Source organism: Microcaecilia unicolor, chromosome 10, assembly GCF_901765095.1.
Source record: "Microcaecilia unicolor chromosome 10, aMicUni1.1, whole genome shotgun sequence".
NCBI classification, from domain to species: domain Eukaryota; kingdom Metazoa; phylum Chordata; class Amphibia; order Gymnophiona; family Siphonopidae; genus Microcaecilia; species Microcaecilia unicolor.
In genome coordinates this window covers 138,807,214-138,822,842 of record NC_044040.1, presented here as the reverse complement: position 1 = coordinate 138,822,842, position 15,629 = coordinate 138,807,214, and the positions used below count along the sequence as shown (strand labels likewise).

At 44.1% G+C, this 15,629-nt stretch overlaps 1 protein-coding gene across 1 annotated transcript in view; it reads left to right on the top strand.

Moving 5' to 3' along the window:
- SNED1 (sushi, nidogen and EGF like domains 1) overlaps positions 1-15,629 on the top strand; it is a 684,146-nt gene that overhangs the window by 305,814 nt on the left and 362,703 nt on the right. Inside the window, 1 exon segment of the mRNA XM_030215639.1 lies at positions 11,739-11,852. Within this exon segment, the coding sequence (XP_030071499.1) occupies positions 11,739-11,852 (114 nt within the window).

Here is a 15,629-nt window from a genome sequence, read left to right as displayed (position 1 = left end):
AGCAAAATATAAAATATTATAGGTCATGGGGAAATATATGTCTAAATATCAGAAAGGGACATAAAAAAAAGAGCAGTACCTCTCAGGGCTCTGAATGTGTAAGTGCCAGCACTGACACACACATATGCTGATATCATAACCTATGCAAGTGTCAATACCTTTAACATAGTAACATAGTAAATGATGGCAGATAAAGACCTGTACGGTCCATCCAGTCTGCCCAACAAGATAAACTCATTTTACATGGTATGTGATATTTTATATGTATACCCGAGTTTGATTTGTCCTTGCCTTTCTCAGGGCACAGACCTTAGAAGTCTGCCCAGCACTGTTCTTGTACTAAAAGCTAACATTGAAGCCCCTTAAAATTTACACTCCAGTCCATCAGTCACAATCAGGGCGTAGACCGTAGAAGTCTGCCCAGCTCTCGTTTTGTTTTCCAATTACTAGCGTCACCACCTAATCTCCGCTAAGATTCCTTGGAACCATTCCTTCTAAACAGAATTCCTTTGTGTTTATCCCACGCACGTTTTAATTCTACTACCGTTTTCATCTCCACCACCTCCCGCGGGAGGGCATTCCACATTTCCACCACCCTTTCTGTGAAAAAATACTTCCTGACATTACTCCTGAGTCTGCCCCCCTTCAACCTCAATTCATGTCCTCTAGTTCTACCGCCTTCCTGTCTTCAGAAAAGGTTTGTTTGCAAATTAATACCTTTCAAATATTTGAACGTCTGTATCATGTAACCCCTGTTTCTCCTTTCCTCCAATGTATACATGTTCAGGACAGCAAGTCTCTCCTCGTACAGTTTGCAACGCAAATCCCATACCATTTTTGTAGCTTTTCTTTGGACCTCTTCCAGGCTTTTTACATCTTTAGCAAGATACGGCCTCCAAAACTGAACACAATACTCCAAGTGGGGCCTCACCAACGACTTGTAGAGGGACATCAACACCTCCTTTCTTCTGCTGGTTATGCCCCTCTCTGTGCAGCCTAGCATCCTTCTGGCCATGGCCGTCGCCTTGTCGCATTGTTTCTTCACCTTTAGATCCTCAGACACCAACACCCCAAGGTCTCTGTCCTGAGTCGAGCTTACTAATCTCTCCCCTCCTATTCGGTATCTGTCTTTTGGGTTTCTGCACCCCAAGTGCATCACTCTACACTTCTTGGCATTAAATTTTAACTTATTGTTTCACTCTGGGGAATTAATGACACTTCCGGTTTCTCAATTGGTAAACATAAAGAAATAGAGAAACCTGATTACCTTTATCCAACAAATTATGATAAATCTTTATATATATATATATATATATATATATATATATATATATATATATATATATATATATATATATATATATATATATATATATATATATATATATATATATATGTGATAGTACTCAGTACTGGGTGAATATCATTGAGGTAATGACTAACTCATTAAATAGCACATACGCCCACCATCATAGCACTATGTATCCCTACCTCCCTACCTCTTGTTCTTTAGTTTTTTAATGGGTCATTAACCTCACCATTCTTTTACAGCCTTTGTCTTTATGTATATCTCCCTTCAGGGACCTCTATGTTAAGCTGTAATTCTCTCAGTTTCTTAGTAACATCAAAAAGTCCACTTATCTTGTAGGGGTCTGTTGGCTCGGATGATCTCCATATAGTGCCAGTGGGTGGGCTATGGTTCAAGTCGTTAATCTTTTTTTCTTTTTTCGTTTGCTTGTTATGTGCTACCCAGTTCCATCTGTGCATAATTCATGCTACACATGGAGGGGCATAATCGAACGCCCATCTCCATAGGTGTCTATCTCCGTGGACGGGTCCGCGAAGGGGCGGGCCAGACTGTATTTTCGAAAAAGATGGGCATCCATCTTTTGTTTCAGTAATACGGTTTGTGCCGGGCAAATGCATCACCTTTGGGCAGATTTGAGCTGGGCGGTATCGGTTTTCAGCGATAATGGAAACCGAAGGCGCCCAGCTCAAAAACGAACAAATCCAAGGCATTTGATCATGGGAGGGGCCAGGATTCGTAGTGCACTGGTTCCCTTCACATGCCAGGACACCAACCGGGCACCCTAGGGGGCACTTCTAAAAAGTAAAAAAAAAATTTTAAATACCTCCCAAGTCCATAGCTCCCTTACCTTGGGTGCTGAGCCCCCCAAATCCCCCCAAAACCCACCACAACTCTGCACCATTACCATAGCACTTATCGGTGAAGGGGGGCACCTAGATGTGGGTACAGTGCGTTTTGGGGGCGGTTTGGAGCGCTCCCATTTACCAGCACAAGTGTAACAGGTAGGTGGGAGATGGGCCTGGGTCCACCTGCCTGAAGTCCACTGCACCCACTAACAACTGCTCCAGGGACCTGCATACTGCTGTGATGGAGCTGGGTATGATATTTGAGGCTGGCATACAGGCTGGAAAAAAAAGTTTTTAAAGTTCTTTTGTTTTGGTGGGAGGGTGTTAGTGACCACTGGGGGAGTCAGGGGAGGTCATCCCCGATTCCCTCCGGTGGTCAACTCGGCAGTTGGGGCACTTTTTGGGGACTTGTTCGTGAAAAAAAAGGGTCCAAAAAAAGTGACCCAAATTCTCGCTTCTGGCGCCCTTCTTTTTTCCATTATCGGCCGAGCACGCCCATCTCTCCTCGGCCGATAAACACACCCCAGTCCCGCCTTCACCACACCTCCGACATGCTCCCGTCAACTTGTCCGTTCCCACGACAGACTGCAGTTGGAGGCACCCAAAATCGGCTTTCGATTATACCGATTTGGACGCCCATGGGAGAAAGGCGCCCATCTCCCGATTTGGGTCGAAATATGGGCATCTTTCTCTATCGAAAATAAGCCTGATGGTGCTCTCTATCCCGGTGTTTTCACTCCCATTCCCAACATGCTCACATGTTTCGCTATACGCGTTGTCAGGGGAAGGAATAACTAAAATAGAGAAATATATAAACAAACGTTGTATTTCACATTATATCTATTACATCTTGCTTAAACTATTTGCTCAAAAGTAGTTTCCTTACATTTTACGGCTGTCCTGTAGTGTGGACCGTGTTGCAGCCTGCTCCAGCTCGGTAGAATGCCGGCACATGCGCAGTCTCGCGTTTATGATCCCACCCTCAATTTAAATACCCTTAGAGGTGGGCGGTGACACACCTCTAAGGGTATTTAAATTGAGGGCGGGATCATAAACGTGGGATCATAAACATGAGACTGCGGATGTGCCGGTTTTCTACCAAGCTGGAGCAGGCTGACATCCAGGTGCCCCCCTTCACCCGTAAGGGCTATGGTAGTGGTGTACAGTTGTGGGGAGTGTGTTTTGGGGGGCTCAGCACACAAGGTAAGGGAGCTATGTACCTGGGAGCAATTTATAAATTCCACTGCAGTGCCCCCTAGGGTGCCCAGTTGGTGTCCTGGCATGTCAGTGGGACCAGTGCACTATGAATGCTGGCTCCTCAAACGACCAAAGGGCTTGCATTTGGTCGTTTCTGAGATGGGCGTCCTTGGTTTCCATTATCGCCGAAAATCAAAAACGACCAAGTCTAGGGACAACCATCTCTAAGGACAACCTAAATTTCAAGATTTGGGTGTCCCCGACCATATTATTGAAACGAAAGATGGGCGTCCATCTTGTTTCAATAATACGGGTTTCCCTGCCCCTCCATCAGGACGTTTTGCGAGGATGTCCTCAGCAAAACTTGGGCGTCCCTTTCGATTATGCCCCTCTATATCTTTTTTGAGATGCGGTGACCAGAATTGAACACAATATTCGAGGTACAGTTGCATCATAGAGCAATACAAAGGCATTATAACACCCTCATTTTTGTTTTCCATTCCTTTCCTAATAATACCTAACTTCTATTTGCCTTCTTAGCCACCACCGAACACTGAGCAGAGGGTTTCAACGTATCATCAACGATGACGCCTAGATCCTGGTTGGTGACTCCTATTGTGGAACTTTGCATTACATAACTATAATTCCTCTTTCCCACATACATCACTTTGCACTTGCTCACATTAAACATCATCTGCCATTTAGATGCCCAGTTGCCCAGTCTCGTAAGGTCCCCTTGTAATTTTTCACAATCCTCTTGCGATTTGACAACTTTGAATAACTTTGTGTCATCAGCAAATTTAATTACCTCACTAGTTACTCCCATCTCTAGATCATTTATAAATATGTGAAAAAGCAGCAGTCCCAGCAACGACCCCTGGAGAACCCCACTATCTAACCTTCTCCATTGAGAATAATGACCATTTAACCCTCAGGGCCGGTCTTAGCAAGTGCGGGGCCCTGTGCAGACTAATTTGGTGGGGCCCCATCCTAGCCCTGCCCCACCCTAGCCCCGCCCCCACACTAGCTCCACCCCATTGATAAGATTATTCCATTTTTAGAAAATTTTTTATTTACGAAATTTCAAATAAAGACAATTGAAGCTAAACTTGTACAACTTGTACAAAAAAACTGATTGAAATAATAAGCACAATGAACCCCCCTCTCCCCAGAAATTCAGTTCAAGTCCACTACAATTAGTAGTTCCAATTCTCATAACAAAGGAGAATAAAGGAAAAATACTAAGAAAAGATCCAGTACTTTCAAATTCCCCAGTTTTTTAATTTAAAAAGGTTCCTTGGAAATGGATTTTATATGTGCTGTTTTCCTCTCCTAAGCTGAACATGCTTAGAGAAATGCCCCTCTTTCTTGAGGCTACAATGCTATATGCTTTGGAAACTCAAATTCTCCTAAATACACATGATCTGGCCAGCTTAGCAAGATAAGTATCTTTAGATGGACAATTTTTAGTCTGCCCACTTGGGATTCTTTAGGTTTTCAATAACTTTGGACAAATTAACAGTAAAGTCTGACACTACTAGCCCTCTCCACTTGCCCCTGTCCCCACCCCTCACATACACGCACCACTTTAGCTAACCTCTTGATCTTTTCCTGTCACTGCTCTTCATAAAACACTGAATTTTGACTTAATCACTGATGGGAGAATAATAGACTACTGCAATAGTATTTACCTTTAAAATGGCATAAAAGGGGTTTGAAACTTCCTTCTGCCTTATAAGAAAAGCTATCATCATACCTGGCTTACCTTTGAATGGCAGTGGCACAAACTTGCTCCAGCTCGAGCTCCACTTGACTGTCTTTATTTATTTTTAAGTCGCACTCACTCGCACACCGGCTCACCTCCGACCAGGCTCCAGGCAGCTTTCCCGCTCAGTGACTCCCGCCCGCCAAACAGGAAATACCTCCTCAGAAGGCGGGACATTGAGTGGGAAGTGAAACGCTGGGGTGAGCCGTTGCTGCAACTCTCTGTTGGGAGCCGGGCCCGTTGTGCTGGTGCTGCAACTGTCTGTCAGGGCCGTTGGTGCAACTGTCGGGGTCCGGGGAGGCGGGAGGCTGCTGACGGCGGGCTCAGCGGGGGGTGGGCACCGTGCCGCAACGTGGCGGGAGCGGAGCGGCCGAGCGGGATCATGATGCGGTTGTCCGAGTGGGGGGTCGGTCGGAGTGAGGCACAGTTGAGGCGTGCCGCGTGGGGCCCCCCTAAGCACGGGGCCTATGCGGCCGCCTCTGTCGCCTCTGCCTAAGACCTGCCTTGTTAACCCTACTCTCTGTTTCTATCTTTTAACCAGTTTTTAATCCACAATAGAACACTACCTCCTATCCCATGACTCTCCAGTTTCCTCTGGGATCTTTCATGGGGTATTTTGTCAAACGCCTTTTGAAAATCCAGATACTCAATATCAACTGGCTCAACTTTATCCACATGTTTCACTCCTTCAAAGAAATGTGTAATAGATTGGTGAGGTAAGATTTCCCTTCACTACATCCATGTTAGCTTTGGGGCGTATTTTTGAAAGAGAAGAACCTCCATCTTTCTCCCAGGGACGTCCAAATTGGTATAATTGAAACCCGATTTAGGACGTCTCCAACTGCACTCCGTCGCAAGGACGGCCAAAGTTCAAGGGGGCGTGTCGGAGGTGTAGCAAAGGCGGGACTTGGGCGTGCCTAACACTTGGACATCCTTGACCCATAATCGAAAAAAACAAGGACGTCCCTGACTACCACTTGGACGTTTTCACCCGGACCTGTTTTTCTTACGACAAAGGCACAAAAAGGTGCCCAAAATGACCAGATGACCACCGAAGAGAATCGGGGATGACCTCCCATTACTCCCCCAGTGGTCACTAACCCCCTCCCACTCTCAAAAAACATTTAAAAAATATGTCTGCCAGCCTCTATGCCAGACTCAGATGCCATACTCAGGTCCATGACAGCGCATGCGGGTCCCAGGAGCAGTTTTAGTGGGTACTTCAGACAGGTGGACCCAGGCCCATACCCCCCCTACCTGTTACATTTGTGAAGAAAACAGCAAGCCCTCGAAAATCCACCAGAAACCCATTGTACCCACATCTAGGTGCCCCCCTTCACCCGTAAGGGCTATGGTAGTGGTGTACAGTTGTGGGTTGGGGGGGGGGTTGGGGGGCTCAGCACACAAGGTAAGGGAGCTATGTACCTGGGAGCAATTTATGAAGTCCACTGCAGTGCTCCCTAGGGTGCCCGGTTGGTGTCCTGGAATGTCAGGGGGACCAGTGCACTAGAAATGCTGGCTCCTCCCATGCCCAAATGGCTTGCATTAGAACGTTTTTGACATGGACATCCTTGGTTTCAAAAATCGCTGAAAGTCAGAAACATCCATATCTAGGGACGATCAAATCTAGGGATGTCCAAATTTAAGGATTTGGATGTCTCTGACGTTATTTTCGAAACGAAAGATGGACGTCCATCTTGTTTCAAAAATACGGGTTTCCCCGTCCCTGGATTTCGCTGTTTTGCAAGGATGTTGAAATCACAACTTGGACGTCCCTTTCAAAAATGCCCCTCCACGTCTCATTAATCCTTGCTTTTGAATATGCTCAGTAATTTTGTTCTTTATAATAGTCTCTACCATTTTACCCAGCACTGATGTCAGGCTCACCGGTCTATAATTTCCCAGATCTCCTCTGGAACCTTTTTAAAAAATCGGCGTTACATTGGCCACCCTCAAATCTTCTGGAACCAAGCTTGATTTTTTAATGATAAATTACATATTACTAACAATAGATCTGTTAGTTCATTTTTTAATTCTGTCAGTACTCAGGGATGAATACCATCCGGTCCAGGAGATTTGCTACTCTTCAATTTGTCAAATTGCGCCTTTACATCCTCCAGGTTTCTAGAGATTTCATTCAGTTTCTCTGACTCGTCAGCTTTGAATACCATTTCTGGCATTTCTGTAAATGGTTCTTTGTCTATTCTATTTTAATATCTTCTACTACTTGACATTTCTATAGCGCTTTTACTGGTGATCGGTGGTTCCTATCCTGGGCTTTCTTCTGTGAATACTGAACATATACATTTGTTTAGCACTTCTGATTTTTTTTCATATCATTTTCCACATATCGGTCTTCAGCATCCTTCAGTTTCAGAGTTCTCTCCCGTCATTTCTCCTTTCTTGCATATACCTGAAGAAAGTCTTGTCTTCTCCTTTTATGTCTTTGGCTTTTTTTTTTTGCCCTTCCTTTTGCCTTCCTGATTTCTCTATATTTGTTTCTGCACTTGTATTCTGTATTTACCTTATAAGGCTCAGTGCAGGTAATATTAAAACCTAACCAGAAAAAATAAACTGGGAATATACCAAATTTATATTAAAACATTTTTGTTTCCTAAAATTGACAAAACAGAAATGTTTTTAGAAAACTCATAGAATTGTTTTCTCATTTAACACTGGATGGCAAAGAATTCCATATCTTCACTGCTTAATAGGAAATCAACAGAGAATGAATATATTTGTATGTAATGGCTGACGGAAAACAAAGATCAATTTGAGAAGCAGACTAGAACGATCTATCTGACAATGGAAAAATCGAAACTGATATTAAAGGCAAAGGAACCAGACTATGAACAATATTTAAAATAAACATTCATAATAAAATCTGGGCCTCAATTGGTAACCAATGTAGTCATCTCAGTAAAGGAAAAACTCTATCCCATTTATTTGCTTAACATATTAGTCTAGCCAAGGTGTTATGCAACTTCTGCAGACTTCTATGTAATTTGTTGGAGCACCCCACAAAGTGCAAAGTACAGTAATCTATTTGACTGATTATAAGAGCATGAATAGCTTAAACCAGTGATTCCCAAACCTAGTCCTAGAGGCACCCCAGCCAGTCAGGTTTTCAGGATACCCACAATGAATATTCATGAGAGAGATCTGCATGTAGTAGAGGCAGTGCATGTAAATCTCTCTCATGAATATTCATTGTGGATATCCTGAAAACCTGACTGGCTGGGGTGCCTCCAGGACCAAGTTTGGGAACCACTGGCTTAAACTAAAATGAATGGTAGAGAGATTTCTTCCAAATTCTATGAAGTTGTTACAGTATCCAAAACGTCTTGCTTAACAGGTTAATATGAGCTTCAGGAAAAAAAAAACACTGAGTCTATCAATATCTCTAAAACCTTCAAGACTATTATATTTGGTAGAAAAATAGTTTTCAATATGAGAGTATTATTTGAAAGTGGCAGTGACAAAGTACCCAGCCATAATGGTTTGGTCTTATCTTTATTCAATTTGAGACAATATTTTATAGCCCAAGCCTCAACCATATCCATACAGGCTTGGATAATAGTTAATAGAATTGTATCCTTGTGTAACAGGAATTAATAATGTAATGCCATCGGTGTATGTATACAAATGAATATTCAGTTATGATAGGAGTTTTCCTAAAGAGCTCATCAATATATCAAATAGCACATTTGAAGTCCAGCACTTTGAGCTTAGTGGACCTGATATTCAGTGTTATGTAACTGGCCAGGAATGGTTCTTGGATGGTTAAATAGAGCTTAGCCGGCTAAACAACAATATTCAGTTCAAGATAGCAGGTCTTCTTCACTGAATATTAGCGCTTACCCCGGGATTCTATATAGCGCGATTTAAGTTGCATGTGCAAATCCAGTGATATTCTGGATTTGCACAATCAACTAACAAAATGTCAGTAGAATAAATGAAGCCACTAATGCCAGGATCCTGTATTAGTTTGGTCAATGGGGACAGAAAAATGTTAAATAACAGGGGAGAGAAACCAGAACCCTGGTGCCACAGTGCAATGGATATTCAGGAGATAAACAGGAACTTATTAAGACATAAAAAGAATGGCCTTGAAAGAAAGAATGAAACCAGTCCTGAGCCCAAACTCACTGAGCCAGGAGGAAAGAAAATGATAATCTACTAGGTCAAATGCAGATGAGAGATCAAGAGAAGGAATCAAAGTGGCCCTTCCTGCACTAAGAAAAGTATGGATCTCATTTAATAGAATGGTTTGTTTAGTTTCAGTACTATAGCCAGGACAAGAACCAGATTGAGATGGATGCAGAGAATTCATCATTTCCACAAAATCAAGAAGTTGGGTAAAAGCTACTTTCTCAGTAAGTTTAGAAGATGTGGAGGGGCATAATCAAACGCGAACGCCCATCTCCATGGGCGTCTATGTCTGAAAACGGGTATGTGAAGAGGCGGGACAGACCGTATTATCGAAAAAGATGGGCGTCCATCTTTCATTTCGAAAATACGGTTTGGACAGACCCAATGCCATGGATTTGGTCCCTTCTGAGATGGGCATTTTTTTTTTTTTGCGATAATGGAAACTAAAAACGCCCAGCTCAGAAACGTCCCAATCCAAGCCATTTGGTCGTGGGAGGGACAAATGTACAACACTACCATAGCTCTTAGGGGTGAAGGGGGCAACTACATGTGGGTACAGTGGGTTTTAGAGGCCTCCCATTTACCACCACAAGTGTGACGGATGGGGGGGGATGGGCCTGGGTCTGCCTGCCTGAAGTGCACTGCAGTACCCACTAAAATGCTCCAGGGACAGGACTTGTTGCTGTTGTATAACCTTGGCACAGCAGTTGACACCTGAAGACTAATCTCGCTGAAAACGTCCTTTATTTGAATAAGCACCTTTACTCACAGTTAACTGCAGATCAGAGGTTGTGCCCCACTGGCAACGAGCAGTGGTGTGCTGGTAAATTTTTAACAACAGGCTCTCTCCCCGGTCCACCTCGGCGCCCCCCCCCCCCCTCCCGTCCACCACTGCGCCCCCCACCCACCTCTGCGCCCCCCCCCCCAAAAAATTGCAGAGCTGGCTATAGCCGGGGGGGGCAATGCATTACTCTCTCCAGGAAAAAAGAATTAAATGATCCCAAGTTCCAATCTAATTCATGTTTAATATGGGATAAAATGCCATAAATAAGTAAATAAATATAAACTTTTAACGTTCAGCACCTGATTCTCAAAGTGGACATATTCCAAACACTATAATGAAAATAAAATTATTTTTTCTACCATTGTTGTCTGGTGACTTTGTTTCTCTGATCATGCTGGCCCAGTATCTGATTCTGCTGCTCTCTATCTGTTCCCTTACTGTACCCTCAGGAAAAAACAGGCTTCTTCCTTGAATCAGAGTTTTATACTGCCCTCCAAAAACTAGAGCTTCAATTCTATTAGGACCACACCCTATTCAGATTTGATTGACAGCTTCCTGGAAGGAGGACCCAGAATGTTCTTCTTGCAACTGCATAGGAAAGCACATTTTGGCAGCCTGCTACACAGTTTATAATGATTGTACTGTATTAATAGAGTAGTACTAGACACTAAGCTGCCTTTGAAAAGCATTTGACTCCGCTAACTAAAAAGGTCTTCTGTACTTTAAAAAGATTAAGGATTGGATGTTACTTTGAACCTATACAATTTAGGTTAATTGTTCCAGCTGTTATGTTGAGTCAGTTGGATTATTGCAATGTACTCTGTAGGTTGTGTGGAATTAATCTTGAAGACATTCTACAAAATATAGCAATTCATTTGAGTTATTCTGCTAAGAAGTTCAATAGGGTTACTCCTTTATTGATTAAAGACCACTGACTCTCTGTCCAAGCCAAGGTGTATTTTAAAGTCTGCACAATTATTTTAAAAATACTGTACAGTTCTGATCCAGAATATTTATTGCCGCTACTTACTTTCCTTTGTCAATATAAATTTATGTTATTGTGAAACACATTGTTATTACATTTTCCATCTCCTAGATCTGTTAGGTATAAAAGACCGTTTCAGTCATCGTTCTCCTTTTTGGGCACTAAGGATTGGAATGATCATCCCACAGCAGTAATGTCTATTGATAGCTTACTCCATTTTAGAAAACTATTGAAATCTTGGCTGTTTGAGAAATATCTATATTGAGATTTTATTGCATATTTTGTTTTAATACTTTGTAATCTTTTGGATAATTCAATTGATTGTATGTTCCAAGATAGGCCTGGTATCTTTTTCTGTAAACCGCTCAGAACTGTTATGGTGGTTATGGTATAGAAATATTAGATTAGATTAAATAAACTGGAGCTCCTAACACAGTAGTATTGGTCCATTTGATGCATAGGCTCAAAGGTACTGAATCCTTGTCTTTTGTGCGTGCAGAATAGGCTTGGAAATTTAGATTCTACATCTGGAGAAGAAAAACATCTTTGTTCCAAATGTATGAATTTTAAAATGTGTTTTTATTTAGTTTCCAGGGAAACCAGCAGGTGTTGCTGAAGACGTGAATATTCCAGCAGGTCTTTACCTTAACTTAGAGCTCATTTTTAATGACTGTTTTTTTTTTATGTCTTGGTAATCCCAGAGGAATCACCATGTGCCACCAAGGAGTGCCAGAATGGTGGAAAATGCCATGTGGAGAATGAGATGACGGTGTGCATCTGCCCGATGGGGTATACAGGGAAGCATTGTGAGACAGGTAAGAAGCTAATTGGCAGAATAAGGTTTACAACTGGCCTCTGGCAACTAGCTTCTTGAATGATGGATGTTTCCTCAGCACTGAATTCCATTGATTGTATGTTGTGGAATTGGCTGCAATATAGTACATGGGGTGTGCCAGGCAATTGCCAAAGTGAAATTTTCTAAGGATTTAAAAATCAAGGTGGATTGATTACCTAGCTTACTTTCTCTTGCATGCTCTGCCTCATCCCCAAGCCCTGCCCCCCAACCCACCACCACCACCTTCTCTCTGCAGGAAAAAGTATATGACATTCACCATCAGCGCACACGTACTTTTGTCCACTGAGGTCCTAGGAGAGTTTTCAAAGAGCCCTTCTCTTTGGTGAACACGTACCCATGGAGTGTCCCATAGAAAATGGCCTCAAACTGTATCGTGTTGAAATATCTGCCCTAGCTATATCTGTATGTCAACATGCAGTTTCTTTCTAGGTACTGCACCTGATTTAGGATAGAAAGAGAAAACAGAGAATTCTAAGGCAGGATACAAACATAGAGTGGTACAGGGATAGTGAACAGGGCATGTGTTCAGTAGAGTCCAGACATAGGAGGGAGATCCAGAGCAGGTCATGTGCATGTATTAGTGCAGTGATAGGAGGTAACCCTAGATCAAAACATACATATGTAGCGGTGCACGGTGGACAATCAAGAAGCTCTGGAATAGGATACAGTTCTGCAACAGTACTGAGAAAGAAAAGGGTTGTAGTGTGCCGCAGAATAGGTCCCTGGTCTGTTTTTTATTTGGGGGGGGGATGGGATCAACATTTTTGTAAGCGATATGGCAGCTTTCAGGAAAGGTTTGCCTTTTTGTGAATAACACCAAAATCTGTAACATGATAGATGTGGAGGGGCATAATCGAATGGGGGCAACCATCTATAAGGGCGGCCATCTCTAATGACGGCCCCGTCAAGCGGCGTACCCGACTATATTATCGAAACAAGATGGCCGGCCATCTTTCATTTCGATAATACAGTCGGGGCCGGCCAAATCTCAACATTTGGGCCGCCCTTAGAGATCGCCGGCGTTAGAGATGGCCGCCATTGGTTTTTGCCGATAGTGGAAACTAATGGCGGCCATTTCAAACCTGGCCAAATTCAAGCCATTTGGTCATGGGAGGAGCCAGCATTTGTAGTGCACTGGTCCCCCTCACATGCCAGGACACCAACCGGCCACCCTAGGGTGCACTGCAGTGGACTTCTCAAATTGATCCCAGGTGCATAGCTCCCTTACCTTGTGTGCTGAGCCCCCCAAAACCCACTACCCACAACTGTACACCACTACCATAGCCCTTAAAGGGCTACTTGTGGGTACAGTGGGTTTCGGGTGGGTTTTGGAGGGCTCCCATTTACCACCACAAGTGTAACAGGTAGGGGGGGATGGGCCTGGGTCCGCCTGCCTGAAGTGCACTGCAGTACCCACTAAAAACTGTTCCAGGGACCTGCATAGTGCTGTGAAGGTGCTGGGTATGAGATTTGAGGCTGGCAAAAAAATGTGTTGTAATTTTTTGGGGGGGTGGGAGGGGATTGGTGACCACTGAGGGAGTAAGGGGAGGTGATCCCCTTTTGCCTCCGGTGGTCATCTGGTCAGTTCAGGCACCTTTTCAAGGCTTGGTCGTGAACAAAAAGGGGCCAAGTAAAGTCGGCCAAATGCTCATCAGGGCCGGCCTTCTTTTTTCCATTATTGGATGAGGCCAGCCATCTCTTAACCATGCCCCTCTCCCGCCTTCGGTACACTGCCGACACGCCCCCTTGAACTTTGGCCGGCCCTGCGACGGAAAGCAGTTGAAGCCGGCCAAAATCGGCTTTCGATTATACCAATTTGGCCAGCATTAGGAGGAGGCCGGCCATCTCTCGATTTGTGTCGGAAGATGGCCGCCCTTCTCCTTCAAAAATAAGCAGGATAGTGGAAGACAGCGAAGTCTGAGAAATGGTCTAGGTTTTAGCAGCTAAAATTTAATGCTACAATATGAATGATCATGTATTTGAGATGCAAAAACCAAAGGGAATGGTAAAGTAACATAGAGGGGCATAATTGAAAGATCGCCCAAGAACGAATTAGGACGTTCTTACGAAAACGTCCAAAAATAGGCATGTATAATCGGAAAATAGTATGGGCATTTTTCGATAATCGATTATCCCTGTAGCAAAACAATCAAACGAGGAGCGCATAAGCTTGACTAAATTGGGCGCCCTAACACGTTCGATTATCGCTGGTTAAAAAGACCAAATCAGAAAGCGTGTATAACAATATACATTACTTGTACCGCAAGTACAGTGCATGCTGTTCCGCTCATCCAGGTACAGCAAATATGAGGGACGTTCATACACGTCAAATACAGGAACATCCTGCTGCTCCACCCAATATTCCTCATATGTGCCCTATCTGCATGTCTGGAACTGCATGCACTGTACCTACTGAAGATGCACCTATATTATTTTGTATATGGGAAAAGGGTAGCGTGCTTCAAAATGATCTATATAAGGCAAGTTCCGCACGCAAGATGGGCCCACATGCAGAACAACCATTCATGCACGTCACGCACGTCTATGATAACGACGGCGTCCACGTGCTGAGAGGCCCATATATGGGTTGGGAATCCATATACTAACTAACTAACTAACTAACATTTCTAAAGCGCTACTAGGGTTACGCAGCGCTGTACAATTTAAACATAGAAAGACAGTCCCTGCTCAAAGAGCTTACAATCTAAAAGACAAGAGAACAATCTAGAGGGCGAGTGAACAGTTAATCTGATAGGGTGGGTAGATTGGGCATTCTATATTTCTCAAGCGGTTAGGCGCCGAAGGCAGCATTGAAGAGGTGGGTTTTAAGCAGAGATTTGAAGATGGGTAGGGAGGGGGCATGGCGTATGGGTAAAGGAAGATTGTTCCAGGCAAAGGGTGAGGCAAGGCAGAATGAGCGGAGCCTGGAGTTGGCAGTGGTGGAGAAGGGTAATGAGAGAAGGGCTTTGTCCTGTGAGCGGAGGTTACGGGCGGGAACATAGGGGGAGATGAGGGTGGAGAGGTAGTGAGGAGCCGCAGACTGAGTGCATTTGTAGGTAAGGAGGAGGAGCTTGAATTGTATGCGATATCTGATCGGAAGCCAATGAAGTGATTTGAGGAGAGGGGTGATATGAGTATATCGGTTCTGGCGGAATATAAGACGTACGGCAGCGTTCTGAATAGATTGAAGGGGGGATAGATGGCTGAGTGGGAGGCCGGTGAGGAGTAAGTTACAGTAATCAAGGCGAGAGGTAATAAGAGCGTGGACGAGAGTTCTGGTGGTGTGCTCAGAGAGGAAAGGGCGAATTTTGCTGATGTTGAAGAGGAAGAAGCGACAGGTCTTGGCAGTCTGTTGGATATGCGCAGAGAAGGAGATGGAGGAGTCGAAGATGACTCCGAGGTTGCGGGCAGATGGGACGGGGAGGATGAGGGTGTTATCAACTGAGATAGAGAGTGGAGGAAGAGGAGAAGTGGGTTTAGGAGGAAAGAGAGGAGCTCGGTCTTGGCCATGTTCAGCTTCAGGTGGCGGTTGGACATCCATGCCGCAATGTCGGATAAACAGGCCGATACCTTGGCCTGGGTCTCTGCGATGATGTCAGGTGTGGAGAGGTATAGCTGGGTGTCATCAGCATAAAGATGATACTGAAAATCATGAGACGAGATCAGCGAGCCCAGGGAGGAGGTGTAGATTGAGAAAAGAAGGGGTCCAAGGACAGATCCCTGGGGAACTCCAACA